Consider the following 18,291-nt stretch of genomic DNA (forward strand, 5'->3'; position numbering starts at 1 on the left):
ACTCCTAAATTTAAATTACTAAAGACATAGAAGTCAAAAAACCATATATTTAGAATTCATGTATATTTTTGTATGTGTGAATTACTTACATATGTTCTTTTGCCCTAACTTCTACTGATAGGAAACCCTGAAACAATAATCAGACTTAGGTATGAATAGAGAGTAAAATACTAAATGTCTTAAGTATCCCCATCCCAAGAAGTACTTCCCTTTATCTTGTAATTTTTTTTTTTTTTGAGATGGAGTCTTTCTCCATCACCCATGCTGAAGTGCAGTGGCGCAATCTTGGTTCAAGCAATTCTCCTGCCTCAGTCTCCTGAGTAGCTGGGATTACAGGTGTCCACCATCACGCCCAGCTAATTTTTGTATTTTTAGTAGAGACAGGGTTTTACCATGTTGGCCAGGCTGGTCTTGAACTCCTGACCTCAGGTAATTCACCTGCCTCAGCCTCCCAAAGTGCTGAGATGACAGGCATGAGCCAGCATGCCTGGCTTATCTTGTAATTCTTTTTTGGCTAAGGGTACAATCTTTATTCTGGGGAGAGAAGGCATTATTTTTTAATATTATTATACTTTTTTCTATTGCACACAAAAAAGATGTTGAACAAGAGTTGGATTAATTCACTTTTTAGGAGAAAAGGGTAAAGTATGGTCTGACCACTCGATTCAACAAGTGCAAAAACACTGAGGTAAGACAAGAAATGGCATAGCAACAGATTCATTCCAATGATGCAGAGGTTTGAGCAAGCACAGAAAATATTCACGATAAGCTGTTGCAATATGAAGAAAAATTAATCCCTAGAATAATTCTGTACGGAGAAGGTTTGGGAACACTTGACTCTCTCTGTCATTCTGAATCTTACTTATAACTCAGGTGGATGATTTTTCAATATGGACGCTATGACACCTTCCTGTGGTAGACACGCTGGTGGAGGTGATAGTGGTGGTAGGGGCTAACACCACCTGCTTATCCCATTTTAAAACTGCTACATGGTGGGATATAGTCATATTTTAAATAAAAGAACAATTAAGTTTAGCTTTATATTGAGATTTGAAATTTCAGAATACTTCTTGACCCATCACAGAAAACTTTCACCTCCAGATTTGTGATCAATGCTTTGAATTAAAGTTGGATGAGATGAAAGTTGATACCAACAATATCTTTGAATGTAATGCATGTGTTATATTATGAAGCACTAAACAGACTCTTACTAAAATATCCAGAAAATTCTGGGTGATATGTCATAGTTGATAAGACCCTATCTACCAATTAAAATAATTTTCCATTATCCATTTATTAATTCAGTAAACATTTACTGAGCATTCACCGTGTGCCAAGATTTTATACACTGGGAATATTAGCAAATAAGGCAAAGATGAATCTCTCTGATAGTTCTTCGAAGTGGAAGGGCAACATAATTACCAGGAAGGAAGGCCCTTATTTAAAATGCAGATTCCTGGGCCGTGATCTGAGGCTGCATAATGAGAATCTCTAGGGCTAGGAATGTGCATTTTTAAATTGCTCTTAAGTGACACCCAGTAAGAATTTCAGACTGCAATATAGGTACATAATAAATACTTGTTGAGTAAATGAATATAATGCTAAGGTTAGGTAAGATATCAAGATAGGGGATACCTCACTTCCCTAATCCTCCATCTAGAGGAAATATAGGTCCATTTAGGGGTGGATGCAGGCAGAGCCTCAGCTCTCCCCATCAGAACCACTCAGAAATTCACGATGTGACTAATATACAGGTATCGGGCCTTGTGCAAGCTTCCATTTTCAATAATTATTCTTGACAGGCAGGTACTAGGTTCAGTTGTCTTCCCAGCTGAGGAAGCACAAGCCCTTCAACTGGCAAACACCAAAGGCAGATTTTTTTTTTTAGATTTTTTAGCACTTTTGACACTTGGAAACCAGGCCTTATTCATAGGGCCAACTAAGCCATTAGACACAATGAGCTCAGTGCCTAGGGCCCCGAGACTTTTAGGGACTCACAAAAATGTTTTAAGTTTTTTTTTTAATCAGGAGAAAAGCATGAGCATAATATAGCCTGAATTGTATTCAACTTTTTACCAGTACAATAATAAAATGTAACTTTTAATCTTTTTTTAAAAAAATCAAGAAGCATCTCATGCAAGTTGGAATGTAGCTCTGCTTACCCACAGCTCTGGGCCCAGGTGAGAAACACCTTACCTGGCAGGCATTGTACAGGAGCTGATGTTCAAATTTCTTGATCCCAAGGATGTTCTGGAACATCTCGTAAAGTTGCTCCTTGCTCAGAATCAGCTCAGAGGCTGCGCTGGCCGTCATCCGGGCCTGCTGTTTCCGAGGGTCCTCTTCCCCACGGTAGATGGCATCAAACTTGGCCATCCAGGAGCTCAGCACAGTCTCCTTGCTGAGGCCGTCAATCTCGGGCAGACTGCGCACCCTCTTCTCAATGTGCTTCTTGAAGACCTCCCTGGAGTCATTGGCGGAACAGCCTCCACTCTGCACCATGCGGGCCACGCGGTCGCTCTTCAGGAACACCTAAGCAAGAACAGGGACAGGAAAGACAGTGTGAGAGTTGACCACAGAGGGACCAGTTCCCTGCGGCTGGACACTGGGCCAGGCCACCTCACGTGCATCCCAGGAGGAACCACTGTGGGTCTTGTCCTGCCCCACCACCTCCTAGCTATGCAAACTCAGACTAGTCACTTACACATTCTGCTTCTGTGTCCACATCTGTAAGATGAGAATAACAATTATACATACCAGGCTGTTGCAAAGATTAAATGAGATGATACCATAATGAAAGGCAGCACATAGTATACAGACCTGTGCTCAGGCTGCATGGGTTCTTTGTCCCTTAGTGGCTGTGTGACTTCGGGCAAATTAGCCTCTTTGTACCTACCTCAGTGTTCTCATTTAGAAAATGGGATAGTAGTATTTATTTCATGTTTAATTTCTTTTTGAGAGAGTCTTGCTCTGTCACCTAGGCTGGAGTACAGTGACATAATCACAGCTCACTGCAGCCTCTGCCTCCCAGGCTCAAGTGACCTCCAGCCTCAGCCTCCTGAGTAGCTGGGACTATAGATGCATACCACCACACCTGGCTAATTTATTATTATTTTATTTTTATTTTTGGTAGAGACAGGGTTTTACCATGTTGCCCAGGCTTGTCTTGAACTCCTGGGCTCAAGCAACCCATCCACCTTGGCCCTCAAAAGTGCTGGATTGCAGGCGTCAGTCAGTGCACCCAGTATTTAATTTTTTATTTTAAGTAGAGGCAGGGCTTAGCTCTGTTATCTAAGCCAGACTGCAGTGGTGATCATGATGCACTGCAGCCTCAAACTTCTAGGCTTAAGCCATCCTCTGGCCTTAGCCTCCCAAGTAACTGGAACTATAGGTGTGTGCCACTATGCCTCGATAAGTTTTAAAACTTTTTGTAGAGACAGGGTCTTGCTCTGTTGTCCAGGGCAGTACATATTTTAAAATGAGGATTAAATGTGTTAATGTGTAAAACACAAATAAAATAGTGCCTGGCCCATATTATACTTGTTGCTATTATTATTACATGTAAAGTACCTGGTATGACAGCCAGCACATAGCATTAAAGAGTAACCACTTTTGCATCTCCTTTTATCCCTTCAATGATACTCTTAACTGAAAATATACAAGTATCAGGTAAACATATGTTTAATTACCTATCTTCCTTCATGAAATGTAAACTCTACTTGGGCAAAAAATGTGTCCTTCTTGTTCCTCCCAATGTCTTCAGTTCCTAGAATGTCTTCAGCACCTGACACTTTATAAGTGAATTAACAATGAATATAGGTGTTACGTTCTGTTTATTTTGTGGGTGAAAAACCAAGACTTCAGAGAGGGGAAGGGACTTCCCTTTGGTAACTCAAATTGTCTAACTACAAATGGGTAGTCTTTTTATTTCACCCTGGTTCCTTCCTTCCCTGCAGGGTTCTCCTGCTTCATGAGAACCTCTTCCGCCTCGTGGAAAATCCCTGATTGGTCTGCTGGTGCTGTGGGAGTCCTGGGACCAAGCCTTCTATTAAGAATGTCTTACTTTCGCTCCACTGCCTACCATTCAGAAGCTTACACAAGCTACACGGTTCTGGGGTGTAATACAAGGCAGTGAAGTTGCCGTTTCATATTCACAGAGAGGAAGCATCTGACACATTAGAGCTGTGTCCTGGTCACACTTCAGAAGGTGCATAAATATCCTTCGAGAGGCAGAGCAAACGTTCATTCCCCTGTCAGATTTCAGGAAATGCACTTGTTGGCCATGAGACAGCATTGCCTGGAGGCATCTCATTGCCTCATGCTTCATCACAAAGGCTTTCTGGGGTGAAGCAATGTTTTTTTACAAAAGTTTCCCATTTATTGTTGACTTTAATGAACTAATTTAGAAAGGTGGGCTGAGGGTTTGCCTCACAGGGCAGAGGCCGTGGCCTGCTCCCCTATGACTGGGAACTGGTACTCAGATGAGATCTTAGGGTTAATTTGAAAATTAATTATAGAAAAAGAATTTCAAATGAATCTTCAGGCCTGATGAGCCTTAATGAGCTAAACAATTTACCTGTAATCCTGTAACACTTAATGGGGATGGTTTCTCCATCTAACCAACACATTAGAGATCCCAAACACCAGCTTTTTGAGACTAGCGAAGGAAGTCTCTGGAGAGGCAACAGAGCATTGTGGCAGAAGCTGTAAATCATGATCTCAGGCTAGCTCTGCCTCTAACTTGCTGTGTGACCTTCAGTAAATCACCTCCCCTCTCTGATTCTCTAATTTCTTTCTTTCTTTCTTTCTTTTTTTTTTTGAGACAAGAATCTCACTTTGTTGCCCAGGCTGGAGTACAGTGGTGTAATCTTGGCTCACTGCAACCTCCACCTCCTGGATTCAGGAGATTCTCCTGCCTCAGCCTCCCAAGTAGATGGGATTACAGGCATCTGCCCCATGCCCAGCTAATTTTTGTATTTTTTTTTTTTTAAGTAGAGATGGGGTTTCACCATGTAGGCCAGGCTGGCCTTGAACTCCTCCTCTTCAATACCTCCCTGGGCTCTGTGATCCCTCCCTGCCCATCTTACATGTTTCTTTGGGTGCTCCCTAGGTGGAAGACACTGTACCAGGTACCAGGAATACAATGGTAAGGAAGATACAGATTCAGATTTAGCTCTCATGGAGTCCAACTGACACAATCCTAATAGTGCCATGCAAATATGATTATGATCTGGAACAGGTGCTATCAAGACAAGGGTCCAAGGGAACCTATAGCTAGGAATCTATTCTAATATGTGGTCCAGATAGCCTTCCTTAAAGAAAACACCTTTGAGATGATGTACGAAAGATGGATAGGTGAGTGGAGAGCTCTAAGTTATTTCAGAGAGAAGGAACAACATGTGTGAAGACCCCAACTGCCTGAGGAAATAAGGAGGAGTCAATGTGGCTGTGGCAATGAGGGCTGGGAGTGAGGGATGTGAGATGGGCAGGGAGGGGGCCACAGAGCCCAGGGAGGCACTGAGGAGGAGGAGGCATTCAGGAGGAGGAGGGGACTAGGGTTGTTGGTCTTCATTTTAAGAGTGCTGAAAAGCCACTGAAAGTTTTAAGCTGGAACATGGCATAAACCAGTTCACATTCTTTGGCTTTAATGTGGAAAACAGACTGAAGGGAGCCAAGAAAATAGTTAGGGAGGCCAGTTGAGAGGTGCTTGTAGGAGAACAGGTGCATGTGATGGCAGTGGGGACACTAAGGGGTTAAGCCTTTGTCGTCAGTGCTGATAAACATATGGGGTGACTTGAAAATATTCAATCAACAATGAAGTTATACTCTCCTCTACGTCTGTTCATATTATTATCCTGCAAACCTGAAGTGGGCCCCAGTTCTCAGAAGCTCTCAGCCCCAGATTCTTTTCCGTCAAGGTCCTTATGGAGCTGCCATCTGCCATTGTTTTTATGACCGGTAAATATCTGGTCTCCAGCTAGACTATAAGTTCCAGGGAGGCAGGGTTGTCTCTCTTGGTTTCTATTACTCCTTCTTAGTACTTGAGACAGTGCCTGGCACGTAGCTGGTGCTCAGTAAATATTTGTGGAATGAGTGAAACTCTAAGAGCAAAGCAGCCTCCTTCAGCAGGGAAACTATGGAGTGAGACTATGTCTGGATGGGGGCAAGAAGGTTAAGGGGAAACCAGCATGCACAGCATATTGGTCTCTCAAAACAAGTGACTTAGGCTAGATTTTCCATGGGACTTGATAACAAGGGGTAGGATATCTCACTGTCCTTCCTGGTCATCAATGAAGGAATCCTGCCTTTCTTCTTTGATGAGGTTCAAACTGAGAAGACTTAGAAAAATGGAGGGATCTATCTGTCCTGTGTTAAGATACACTCAGTGTCAACACTTGGGGCCAGCTGGAGCCTAACTGGTTGGGTGATGTATTAGTCTGTTCTCAGGCTGCTAATAAAGACATACCCAAGACTGGGTAATTTGTAAAGAAAAGACATTTAATGGATTCACAGTTCCACATGACTGCGGAGGCCTCACAATCATGGTGTAAGGCAAGGGAGGTGCAAAGGCATGTCTTACCTGGCAGCAGGCAATGGAGTGTGTGCATGGGAACACCCCTTTATCAAACCATCAGATCTTGTGAGATTTATTCACTATCATGAGAATAGCATGGGAAAGACCTGCCTCCATGATTCAACTACCTCTCACTGGGTCCCCCCATCCCACATGGGAATTATGGGAGCTACAATTCAAGGTGAGATTTGGGTGGGGACACAGCCAAACCATATCAGGTAAACCCTGAATCCTGGACATGCCATCTGCTTCACATAGTCCCTTCTTTTAATACATAGTAGCTACTCAATAAATACTTCTGAATTACCAGTGGAAGACAAGTCATCTAACTTCCATCAATCTCACTCTCCTTCATGGTCAACAATGAAGGAATCCAGCCTTTCTTCTTTGATGAGGATCAAACTGGGAAGACTTTGAAAAGTGGAGGGATCTATCTGTCCTGTGTTAAGATAAAACTGTCAGATCCTAGAAGGAGGAGAGATGAGTGGAATGTCAAGAACGTGGAGGAAGGAGGCTGAAAACTGGGGAGACAGTAAAGATGAATTGCCCAATGAAGGCAAGACAGCCATGGGGAGAGAAGGTGGCAGCAGGAAACTATTTTTCCAGGTACATCATCTGTCTTGGCTTCTCAGTCTGTCAAAGAGGAAATGTGGCTTGGGCCAGCCTTACCCTGTAATGAATACAAACACTAAGTACCGACGTGCCTGTGTGTCTGTAAAACAACTATTCAAACTCAATTGTGCCAGGAGCTCTCTCTATATTTTGAATGTGTGTTTGTTTCTGTTTTTGCTTTTTAGTGGCTGCCACAAGAGACTTTAACCTGAAGCCCAGTTCTATTTGGGCACATCCATAAATCCTCTCTTCTTTTCTGCCAGCTTCCAGACAGGTCATAATGAGAGAAGGAAGATAAACAAATAAATACGGAATTGTGAAGGGCAGTCAATTCAGCGACTCGACCTCATCCATCAGTCCTTCCCTCCATCACCAGAGCCAAGTGACATCAAGGTCATTTTAGAAACACACAAACGCAGCAGTACTTAGTGATTGTTCACACTACTGATGAGGTTGTCCTAGCTCCCATTAGCTTCCCTGCCCTGAGAAGCCAGGGCAGATTCATTCCTGCTCTGAAAAAAGCATATCCTTTCAACATAAGTAAGAAAAACACCTAGATACTGGAGTAAATAAGATTTACAAGAAACACAAACCTTGTCGCTATTAATAAATGGCACATAACTAATGAGAGGAGTAGACGTTATGGTTAGGAGGGTGGGCCCTGGTATTAGACCACCTGGGTAAAAGTCCTGGCTCTGTTGCTTGCTAGCTTTGCCACCTGAGCAAGTTACTTCATCTTCCTGGGCTCTAATTTCCTCACCTTTAAAATGGGTGTTATAGCAACCTTCCTTTGTAGGATTTTGGTGAGCCCTGAATCCTGATTCAGTGATATTATGCATACAAGTTGGTTAGCCTATTGCCTACTACAGGCTAAGAATGTAATACAAGTTAGCTGTTACTTTTTAATAGAGTATGATGCAACCATGAAAAAAGATAAATATTTTTTCATTAGCATCCAAAGACGTCCATGATGTATGATTATCAGACCACAGCCTTCCAGTGGCAGGGGTGGGGTGGGATTAGAGGATAGGAACATGGCCCTGAATTTATAATACCATAGGAAATAATACAGTTTACTGATGACAGTATGTCATTTATGCGACTTTTGTAAAGGGAGAAAGGATATTGAAAACAAGTGTGTTAAATAAAAGAAGTGGGTTATTAATATTTTGTAGTAATTTCCCACCTTAATATGCAAGCCAAATAGTTATCTTGACATGTATAGATGCATTAAAAGTATCTGGAAAGATATAAACCAAAAGTTTAATTGTGATTATCTAGAATGATGAAATTGCAACTATTTTTTTAACCATTTAAATGCAGAGATTTTTCTACATTGCCTGCTTTATTTTTATAATGGGCATGTTTTACTTTCAAAGTCATTTGAAACACATTTTTTCTACGTGGAAAAATACAAATTTTACCTTCTTTAAGGTGAGGTGCATTTTCATTTCTAAAATAAAATGTATTTTCAATTTAAAAAATATTCTTCACCAAAAAGTAAAGGACTCTGGGTAAAGTTTCAGAAGCAGATCTAGGGCCATGACCTTGTGGAGGTGGCGCTGGATTAGGAGCAGAAGTGCTTTCCTTTCTCTTTTCTGTGTCATTTTCCCCTACTGCATCTTGCATCTTCCTTCCTCCATGCCCAGTGAGTGAATTGATTCTATCAACATTCAACTTTTTTACTCTATTTCTACGCAGCATATGGACACCATACCACCATGCTCATTTCTCACCTTAACATATTAATATATTCTAACCTTAATAATGGAACTGTCAGGTATGTATATTCTTATTTAGTCTTGAGAGCAATTATACAAGGAAGGGCCTATTACAGATGAAGCACTGAGGCTCAGACTTGGCTGAGGTACCACAGTCAGTGTGTAACAGGACTAGAACTCAACCCACCTCTGTCGGACACAATTTTTATTTTTAATTTATTTAGAGACAGGGTCTCATTCTGTCACCCACGCTGGGGTGCAGTGGTGCAATCTCAGCTCACTGCAGCCTTAAGCTCCAGGCCCCAAGTGATCCTCCCACCTCAGCCTTGCAAAGTACCGGAATTACAGATGTGAACTGCACCTGGCCTTGGACACTAAATTCATTCTCTTAATCACTCTGCCTTTTGACTCCTGCTTCTGCCTTGCTGAGCTTTCCCTACAAGAATCAATGCTTAAGAGTGGGCAGTTACTCTTCCCCCAGGGATGTACCTGGTAAGGCCATGCAGTAGTTGTATTTGTTCTAATTACTAGAAAATATATTGCTTCATTTTAGAAAAACAGCCAGTGTGACCTGATTTACACTCCTCTTAAATAAAAAAAGTTCAACCATAAGAACAAAATATGTCTTCTTGCATCAATGGCACCTGCGGTGTTTGCCCGCCAGCTGTCCTTCCTCTTCTGATAATAGTAACTCAGTCTTTCTTTCAAGAACCCCTTTGCCATTGCACACAGTTGCAGTGGGATTGTCAGTCATAGGACTTCGTCCTTCTTTAGCCAAGCGATGGGTTGGGATCTGAGCTTGGTCAATAAGACTGCCACTTCTTGAGTTCACATTCTGAGTGGGTTGGCATGAGAATGGTTTGGGCTGGAGCAGATTTATCCCAATGATGAAGTGTCTGTTATATCTTGCTATCTGGCTTCCTGAAGTTAAACTGCTCTGGTTTCCTTCTTTTCTGAAGCTTAGCTGTTTCTTCTGATAACAACAACAATATCAACAACAACAGCAAAGTATTGTTGTGTTGCTGCTGCTGTTGTTATCCTGATGACAATAGGGCTTAATTTAACCACGGCCAGTTTCTGTTGCTAGCAACTAAAGAATTCTGTCTGTTGCAACATTCAAAGCTAGTTTGACAAAAATCAACCAGGCCATTATAAAACAAAAACAAAAAACACACACATGCCCCAGACAAAGCTCAAACATAGCAGCTTCACTGGCTGAAGTTCAGATGTCAGATGCAGTATCCTGAAGAGAATTTTTATGTCTTCCGCCACATTTGACACTCCCACTTTCTTGCAAATACCCCATGTTTTCTTCCAGGAAGAATCTGAGTTTTGTAAAACTTTTTTGTTCACCTCTTTTCTCTGACACCAGGACCAGCACATGAAGAAATTAAAATCAAGCAGGGAGGTGAGGAAGTAAGCAGGAAGAGGTAAGTGTGAGGAGGGAGGGAGAGAGCGAGGGAGGGCTTATATTTTGGACATCTGTCTTAAAAAATAGTTAGAAAAGGTGTGGGGAATGCAGAGAAATGGCTCTCTGATGCCGTATCTCAGGACCAGGGGTGTGAGAGCCAGACAGAATTTGCTGGGCCAGATTTTAGAGCACCCACCCCAGCCCCCGGCCCTTGGCCCTGAAAGCCAGAATTGAAGAGATTAATGGATTAATCTGCTGCCCCGCTTGATCTGCTCTGACAGTCAGGGCCATCAGGAAAGGACAAAAATAAACCTGCCTGCTCTTGAGAGCATTGGGGACCTTGGTCTCCTTTCTCCCATCCCCACTCAGGACCCAGGCCTCACCAACTTGCTGCTAATGTTGGCCGGCTTGGTTCAGACTGGGCTAGATGGGCACAGATGGAAAAGAGAACCTCCTCACTCCTCTCATTTTTTAAAAGATGATCTTTACTACTCTAGCATGCTGAGAGAACATAACAGCAGTTGGCTCTCTATCTGTGGGTTCCACCCTCATGCATTCAACCAGCCACGAATCCAAAATATATAAAATAAGAAACAACACAATAAAAAGTAATATAAATCAAACCAATATAGTATGACAACTATTTATATTGTATTAGGTTTTCTGAGTAATCTAGAGATGATTTAATGTATATGGGAGAAGGCCAGGTGTGATGGCTCATGCCTGTAAGCCCAGCACTTTGGGAGGCCAATGTGGCTGGATTGCTTGAGCCCAGGAGTTCAAGACCAGCTTGGGTAACATAGCGAAACTCTCTCTTTACAAAAAATACAAAAATTAGTCTGGCATGGTGGCATGCACCTGTAGTCCAACTACTTGGGAGGCTGGGGAGGGAGGATTGCTTTAGCCTGGGAGGTTCAGGCTGCAGTGAGCTGTGATTGTACCACTGTACTCAGGCCTGGGTGACAGAGGGAGACCCTGACTAAAAAAAAAAAAAAAGTATATGAAAGGAGATGTATAGACTATATGCAAATACTAAGCTATTTTATATCAGGGACTTGAGCATCTGAGGATTTTCTGTTTCAGGAAGTCCTGGAACTAATGGTCCGTGGATGCCAAAGGATAAATATACTGCATTAGCAAAACAAGGCCAATACCTGAAACCGACTTTGTAAAGTACAGAAGTCCTAGAACATTTTGAGAGTATTGCTGTTACACTATTTTTTAAATGTCATTGCTGTTGGTAAACTAGAATGTGAAGTGTGGCATGGTAGGGTGGACTGTGTTTGTATGTGGAAGAGAGAGAATTTGGAAGGAGGATATCTGTTGGTTTTGTCTGCTGACCATATATTCCCCCTGTTTTGGCAAAAAGCAGCCTAATATTTTATTAAGATACCATTATACTTTTCCTGAAAAGGGATGAGCACAGTGAAGAGGTGGGGGGAAGATACCTAACCTGCTGGTAACTTTAGAGTCTCTGGATCCAGCCATGTTTAAAGCCAGGTCTACCCTGGGACTTCAAGTTACTTGCAGAAATAAATCTCTTTTTAGGCTTATCCAGTTTGACCTAGGTATTAGTCACTCATAATCCAAAGAGTCCTGACCAAGACAGGGGCCAACAGAGAAGCAATTGGAACCTAGAGTTGGGTAGAGGAAGAGACAGCAGCTTCTCCATAGCCCAAGAATGAAGGGAAAAGGAGAAAGGAAGGTTGACTTGGAGAGCTCCCAAGTTAAGTGTTAACTCTGGCCTCCTGATAAAGAACCTTGGCTTCAGAGGATTAGACTTCCCTGGAAAAGTGAATCTAAAACTCTCTAAAGCATTTACTAATGAAGACAGTGGTTAGATCATTAATACTCCACAGGCTTTCTTATGTTACTCAAATGCTAACATGAAATATTCAGTAATTTCTCAATGCCTGTATTCTTACCAGACAAAACAGAAACTTTCAAATAAACTAGTCACGATAGAGGAAAATATTGGGATCACTATAGATGTAATGGTAATTTCCAGAGACTCATTAGCAAGTTGATGACTATTAATTTTCACACTTAACTAATAGATAGAAATGACACTTTCTTTTAATTTATGCCATTAGTCAAATTAGCTTTCTAATTAAGATTTGCAATCTACGAATTTATAAACTCTGGTGAATGACTCTCAATATGGAGAGCTATTGACAGGGGTCTGCTTGGTCTGACAAGGGTTCTGCCATTACTCTCCCATTAGGTTTCAGAACGTTAATAAAGAGGGAAAATTAATTTCATTCCCGGACAGTTTCTAAACAAAACTTTGTTAAATATATTCAAGTTATTCACTATCATATATCACTGTGATTCCAAATCTCATTTCTACTCCCCATGAAATTCAACTGAAAAAATGCGCCACATCAGATGAAGCAGCAAGTATGACACTCATTGGTGATAATGAATGATACTTGCAAATTTTAGAAAGATTTAAATCTGGACAAATAGAAAAACAAATTTGACTTCTAAAACAGATCCAAATAAAAATTTCATTAAGGAAATGGTGTGTAAAATGAGTCTGTGGTTGGTCCCAGCAAACATCACAAAGATTGTTTACTATTAAATGCTAATTAGCAAACCAATCAATAAGATTTTCACAAGATCTAATTGCAGTCTTACTCTCTCCATGAAAGAAGGAGTCAAGTGCTTTAGCAAGTGGGAAGAAGAGTTTTGCCAAATCAGGATTTTGCCTCTACCAAGGCTTCAATCAATTAACATATTGAAAGAATATGTTATGGGCTGAATCAGATGGGCAGACCAAGTATGTGCTTAGAGCACCAGCAAAGTAGGCATACCGATTTTTTCTTTTGAAATAATTTTCTGTCTAATAAGTAAAGAAGGAAGGAAGGACGTCAGTGAAGCAGTCCCGGAGGAATATCAGATTTTGTTAGGTTTCTCTTATGCCTATCTTAAAGTTTATCATTATTACTTTGAATTGTATATACAAGATATTATAAGCTTTCAGTGCTTAGGAGCTGGTCTCTAATGGTTGTCATTTAGCCTTGACAATGCATAAGACATTTAGGTCTTAGGATTCCAAACACAGAGTATTTACTTGGTTCACATTAAAATAGATTAATATAAAGTAAAATGTCATTCAGTGATCAAATAATCACTTTTGAAAATATGCATATGAGGAAATCATTGCCAATAGGAATGTATGGCATGTCCATTTCATAATTATGTACAATGATGCCAATGTGCACACTGAGAAAGAACACTTACAAAACTTAAAAATATTTACAGAAATGCAAATGCACTTTACTGATAAACTTCTGAGGTCTAGTGGTTACAATTTACCTCTAATACATACTCAGAACATATTCTCTCTTTTGTACATTTTCTCTAGAGAACAGCACTGCATTCTGGACAGTGGTCCCAGCTCCAGAAAAAAAAAGCAGCATTTTAAAAGCAAAAATAAGGAAGCTCCTAAAGCCACCATCCTTGGGAGATGCTAATATACTTTAAAAACGGTGTAAAGGGTGAGAAAAATGCTCCTGACTCAAAGTCTTAGGTTGTGATTTTTTCAGGCTATGTGACTTTGAGTAATTAATTTAACCTCTCTGAGCCTCAGTCTGTTTATCAGTAAAATGGAAATACAATCAGACCTAATTTATAAGATTGTAATATCTTGTATGAAAAACATTCAGTATATTGCCTGGTATAAAAATCAGTTGTTAAATATTAGCTTACATTTAGTTTTTCCCCCAAACAAAATACTGTTATTTCTTAACATTGTAACCAATCACCAAACCCTTTGCCTTAGGAGGGATGGTCTTGTAGTAAACCAAACCAAATCTATTGTCCCCATTGCCCTGAAGCTCAGAATCCCCAGGCCTAGGGCTTGAGTGGTCTTGGCATTCTTCCGCATGGTGATTCTCACCTCATAGTAACTCTGCACAGCATTCATGAAGGCTTCGTCAGCCATGATCTGGGTTTCCCCATTGAGGAAAGCCTGAAACCTGTCCTTGACTGTCTGCAACTGCTGTTTGCTGATCTGTAACAAACAGAAAAAGAGGGAAATGTGAGAACTTGTTATAGACAAGCATCATGGATACTTTATGCCAAAGATGCCAGGTCCATTGGTGTATTGGAGCTGGCTTGTACAGGTGCGTGAGAGCCAATTAGTAAATCTGCAGAAACTTCCGTGAGCCAGTGCTAAACACAACCATTATTTTAAAATAATATATAAATAAATTATATTAAAAACAAAGTTAATACACTTGCAATACTAAAAATTCATTGCCTCCTAGTTATTTTACCACTTTTCACTTTTATCAGTGCTTTCGAGGTTACTTAATCCTACGATATTTGCATGAGGGAAATGATACAGAAGGGAGTGCTACCACCCATCTCTTTTCAGCTCCACATTCAGTGCTGTCTCATTGGCAGCTTTATATCAGCCATGGTGGGAATATTTATATCACGGAAATTAGCAAATGCTACAAAACACTTTTTTTGCCCCTCTTGAGAGATGGTTGTTAAACACGTAACAGCAAACACAACACTGCATATACCCCTCTGGTGGTCTAAGATACCTTGATAAATGCGGCATGACAATATGCAGAGGTTTTCAAACTTTACTGTTGATGGTACATCCATGATCACATGACAGATGATGTTTGGGTACAGGATACACTTCAGGGATGTGGTATAGAGAATTTGGGTACTGGATTATGTGCAATTCCTTGACTATCAATCCCACCTTTCTTTCTTAGGAAAGCTTTCCTAAAAGATTCATACCCATTTCTCCTCCTCACCCCTTATCTGGCTCTGTCCCACAATCCATCAGTATTGATGCAGGCAGCACTAATTTATGAAGCCCTTCCCAGACCCTACGCTGGGGCAGATCTTCCTGCTATGTGAGTGCATAGCACACTGTTTATTTAACTGCTTGTTGATGATTAAATTTGTTACATGATGTGTCTTTTCTTGCTGTCTTATTCATTGATATTTTCCCAGGACATAGCTAACTGCCTTACATGTGCCAGACACTCAGAGCTGATTACATGAATGAATGAATGGAGTATATGCAAGACATGTTATTTTCAGACATCTTTTAATTTGTTCTAATTTATATAAAGTATGTATATTGAAAAGTCCGCCAAAACATTGCTGTTTTAAAAATTAAAAACAGAATTCTAAATTTGAAAAAGTTAAACTTTTTGTAAAAAGTTATGCTTTATAATTGATCATGAGAAACTGCATCTGAGAACCACTGCCTTAGTGGGAAAAGTAAGAAGATCATCATTCCAGTACCAGTTCTGTTGAGCACTGTGTCACCTGGGAAAAGCTACTTACATTCTGCATTGACCTGACAGTGAAGAGCCAGCCTTTGTGGATCAGGGCTGGTTTTAAATAAATACATTTTACCTCATCCTTAGTTTTCTCACTTGGAAAATGGTGGTAATTCTAATTATCCACTGTCCTGGGATACTTATAGTTATTCAATAACATAATGAGTTATTTAAAGAAAAATTACATGTTTTTATGTAAATTCAAGTGATTTTACCATTAGAATCAATATAATTAGAAAATAAAGTTTAAAGCTTCAGGAGACTCAAAGCCAGCATGAACTTTGACTCAGTCAAGAAACAAAAACAAAACAGAATTTTGTTTGTGACATAGAAGAAACCTGGGTGCTTTCATTAATTTTTGTATCTTTGGAGGAAGTTGGGGAATAAACAAGTCAAGGGTAGATTAAAAGGAATTGGAAATTTATCAGAGTCATATCTGTTACATTCTAGGGCACCACTATTCAATGTCAGACACATGTATAATTTTAAGTTTTATAGTTGCCACATTAAAAAAATAGAAACAGGTGAAATGAATTTTAATAACTTCTTCTAACCCAACATAGCTGAATTAACATTTCAACATGTAATCGGTACATACATTATTAATGAGATAGTTTACATTCAAAAAATGCTATGCCTTTGGAATCTGGTGTATTTTACCCTTACACCATATCTCAATTCAGAGGAACCAAATTGCAAGTGTTCAATAGCCACATGTGGCTAGTGGCTATTGCACTGGAGCAGGTTAAACCTAAAGCACAGAATAAACTCACTTCTAAATTGCTTAAGCTTTCCTGCTGACCCACAGATATTGATATAAGTGAAATTGAAGAGAAAATCACAGTTATTTTTTCTGTGCTTGAAACCATTTGAACTGTAATATTAGGTAGCAGTTGATTTGCTCATAACCTATAACATAAATTTATTTTAACCAGACTGGCGTTAATCTAGTTCACAAATCCTTACAGTATAGGACCAACCAAGGTATCTCACAGGATTTCTTGCTCAGAATTCCTTCTAAGACAGTGTCAATACCAGCTTTGCATGATTTGGGGAGTGGGGTGGGATAATGAGGCAGGAGAGGAATGGAGGCCAATAGGCCTCGCTGTTGTCCTAAATGTTTAAGTAATTGAAATAAAATTATGCTCATACCATATGAAGGATCAAGATTGATTTTTGGCCCAGGCTAAGTCTATTTTCTCTCTAACCTTTCCTTAAACAAGTATGGTGGTCATTTAGTTAAGAAATATTTACAGAGCACCCACCCTCTGCCCAGCCCTGCACCAGACTCTAAAGTTTCAGTGGTCAGCACACTCAATCCCTGATCTCATTAGTCATTTCTTAGGGCTGGGCACTAAGGAATCAAAAGAAATAAGGTCCTTTTTTCAGGGATCTTACAGTCTAGACAGAGAGGAAAAGGCAAGCCAAAAAGCACATAAAATCATGATTGAGGATTTCAGAGAAGAGAAATTACAGAATATAAAACTCTCAAAAGAGAAAGGAACTAAGAAACTTCAGGAACAATAATTTCAGTCAGGTTCAGAGAACACACATCATGAAGACACACATTAAGCTCTCCGCAAGAGAGTTGGGGGCATGGACCTCAGTGGCAGAACTTTGTTTATATCTGGGTTTTGCCACCTGCTGGTTTACAATTCACTACTTTTCTCACCACAAATTCAGCAAGCCTAGTGCTTTAGTCAACTCACTACCCATGTCTCCCTGGGCAAATGACTAACCTCTCTAAAGCTCAGTTTTCTCATCTGTAAAATGGGACCAAAATTGACCTCATAGGTTTGTTATGAGCATTAACAAAGATAAGCAAAATACTTACTGCAAACTTAGCACAGGATGAGTGCTCAATAAATGTTAGCTACTGTGATGATGAATTATCTTTTTTTTTTTTTTTTTTTTTTTTTGATACATAGTCTCATGAGGCTCACTGTTGCCCAGGCTGGAGTACAGTGGTGTGATCTCGGTTCACTACAACTTCCACCTTCTGGGTTCAAGTGATTCTTGTGCCTCAGCCTCCCAAATAGCTGGGACTACAAGTGCGCACTCCCACACCCGGCTAATTTCTGTATTTTTAGTAGAGATGGGGTTTCACTGTGTTGGCCAGGCTGGTCTCGAACTCCTGACCTCAGGTGATCTACCTGCCTCAGCTTTCTAAAGTGTTGGGATTACAGGTGTGAGCCACTGCGCCCACTCTAATTCTCATTTTTAGTGTTTGCACATATTGTTCCCTTAAGAATGCCCACCTCTGGGGACATTTCACATGTACACATCTTTAAATTTAGTACATGCACTTTCTTACAGACTCCCCAGGTGGAAGTCACTATTTTCTTAGCATTTTGTTCAAGCCCTATGGGAGCATGTTTTATGTGGTGAAGTAGTGATTTATTTAAACTTGAGTGCTCATAGGCAGAACCATGAGTCAGGTGTTGAGAGCACAGGCTTGGGGTCCAAGAGACACAGGTTCAAATCCTGGTAGTATCACTCACGTCCAAGCTGGATGACCTTAGGCAAGCTACTTTCCCTAAGCCTTGGTTCCTCATTAAAAAATTTGGATGATAAATCTGACCTCCCAAAGTTGCTGAAAATATGAAAAGAAAATCGGGTAATATATCTCAAGATCTTAACACATAGTCTGGCAAAAAA

At 40.5% G+C, this 18,291-nt stretch overlaps 1 protein-coding gene across 41 annotated transcripts in view; it reads right to left on the reverse strand.

The window, feature by feature from the left end:
• CADPS (calcium dependent secretion activator) overlaps nucleotides 1–18,291 on the reverse strand; it is a 471,326-nt gene that overhangs the window by 345,919 nt on the left and 107,116 nt on the right. For all 41 annotated transcript variants that reach the window (XM_032290346.1, XM_032290356.1, XM_032290353.1 and 38 more), the window contains exons 2-3: nucleotides 14,220–14,333; nucleotides 2,197–2,529 (exon numbers count right to left, since the gene is read on the reverse strand). In XM_032290346.1, coding sequence (XP_032146237.1) covers nucleotides 2,197–2,529; nucleotides 14,220–14,333 — 447 coding nt within the window. The remainder of the gene's footprint in view (nucleotides 1–2,196; nucleotides 2,530–14,219; nucleotides 14,334–18,291) is intronic.

The sequence above is a fragment of the Sapajus apella genome, unplaced genomic scaffold (assembly GCF_009761245.1).
Source record: "Sapajus apella isolate SASKATOON/1434 unplaced genomic scaffold, GSC_monkey_1.0 scaffold23, whole genome shotgun sequence".
In the NCBI taxonomy this organism is placed as follows: Eukaryota; Metazoa; Chordata; class Mammalia; order Primates; family Cebidae; genus Sapajus; species Sapajus apella.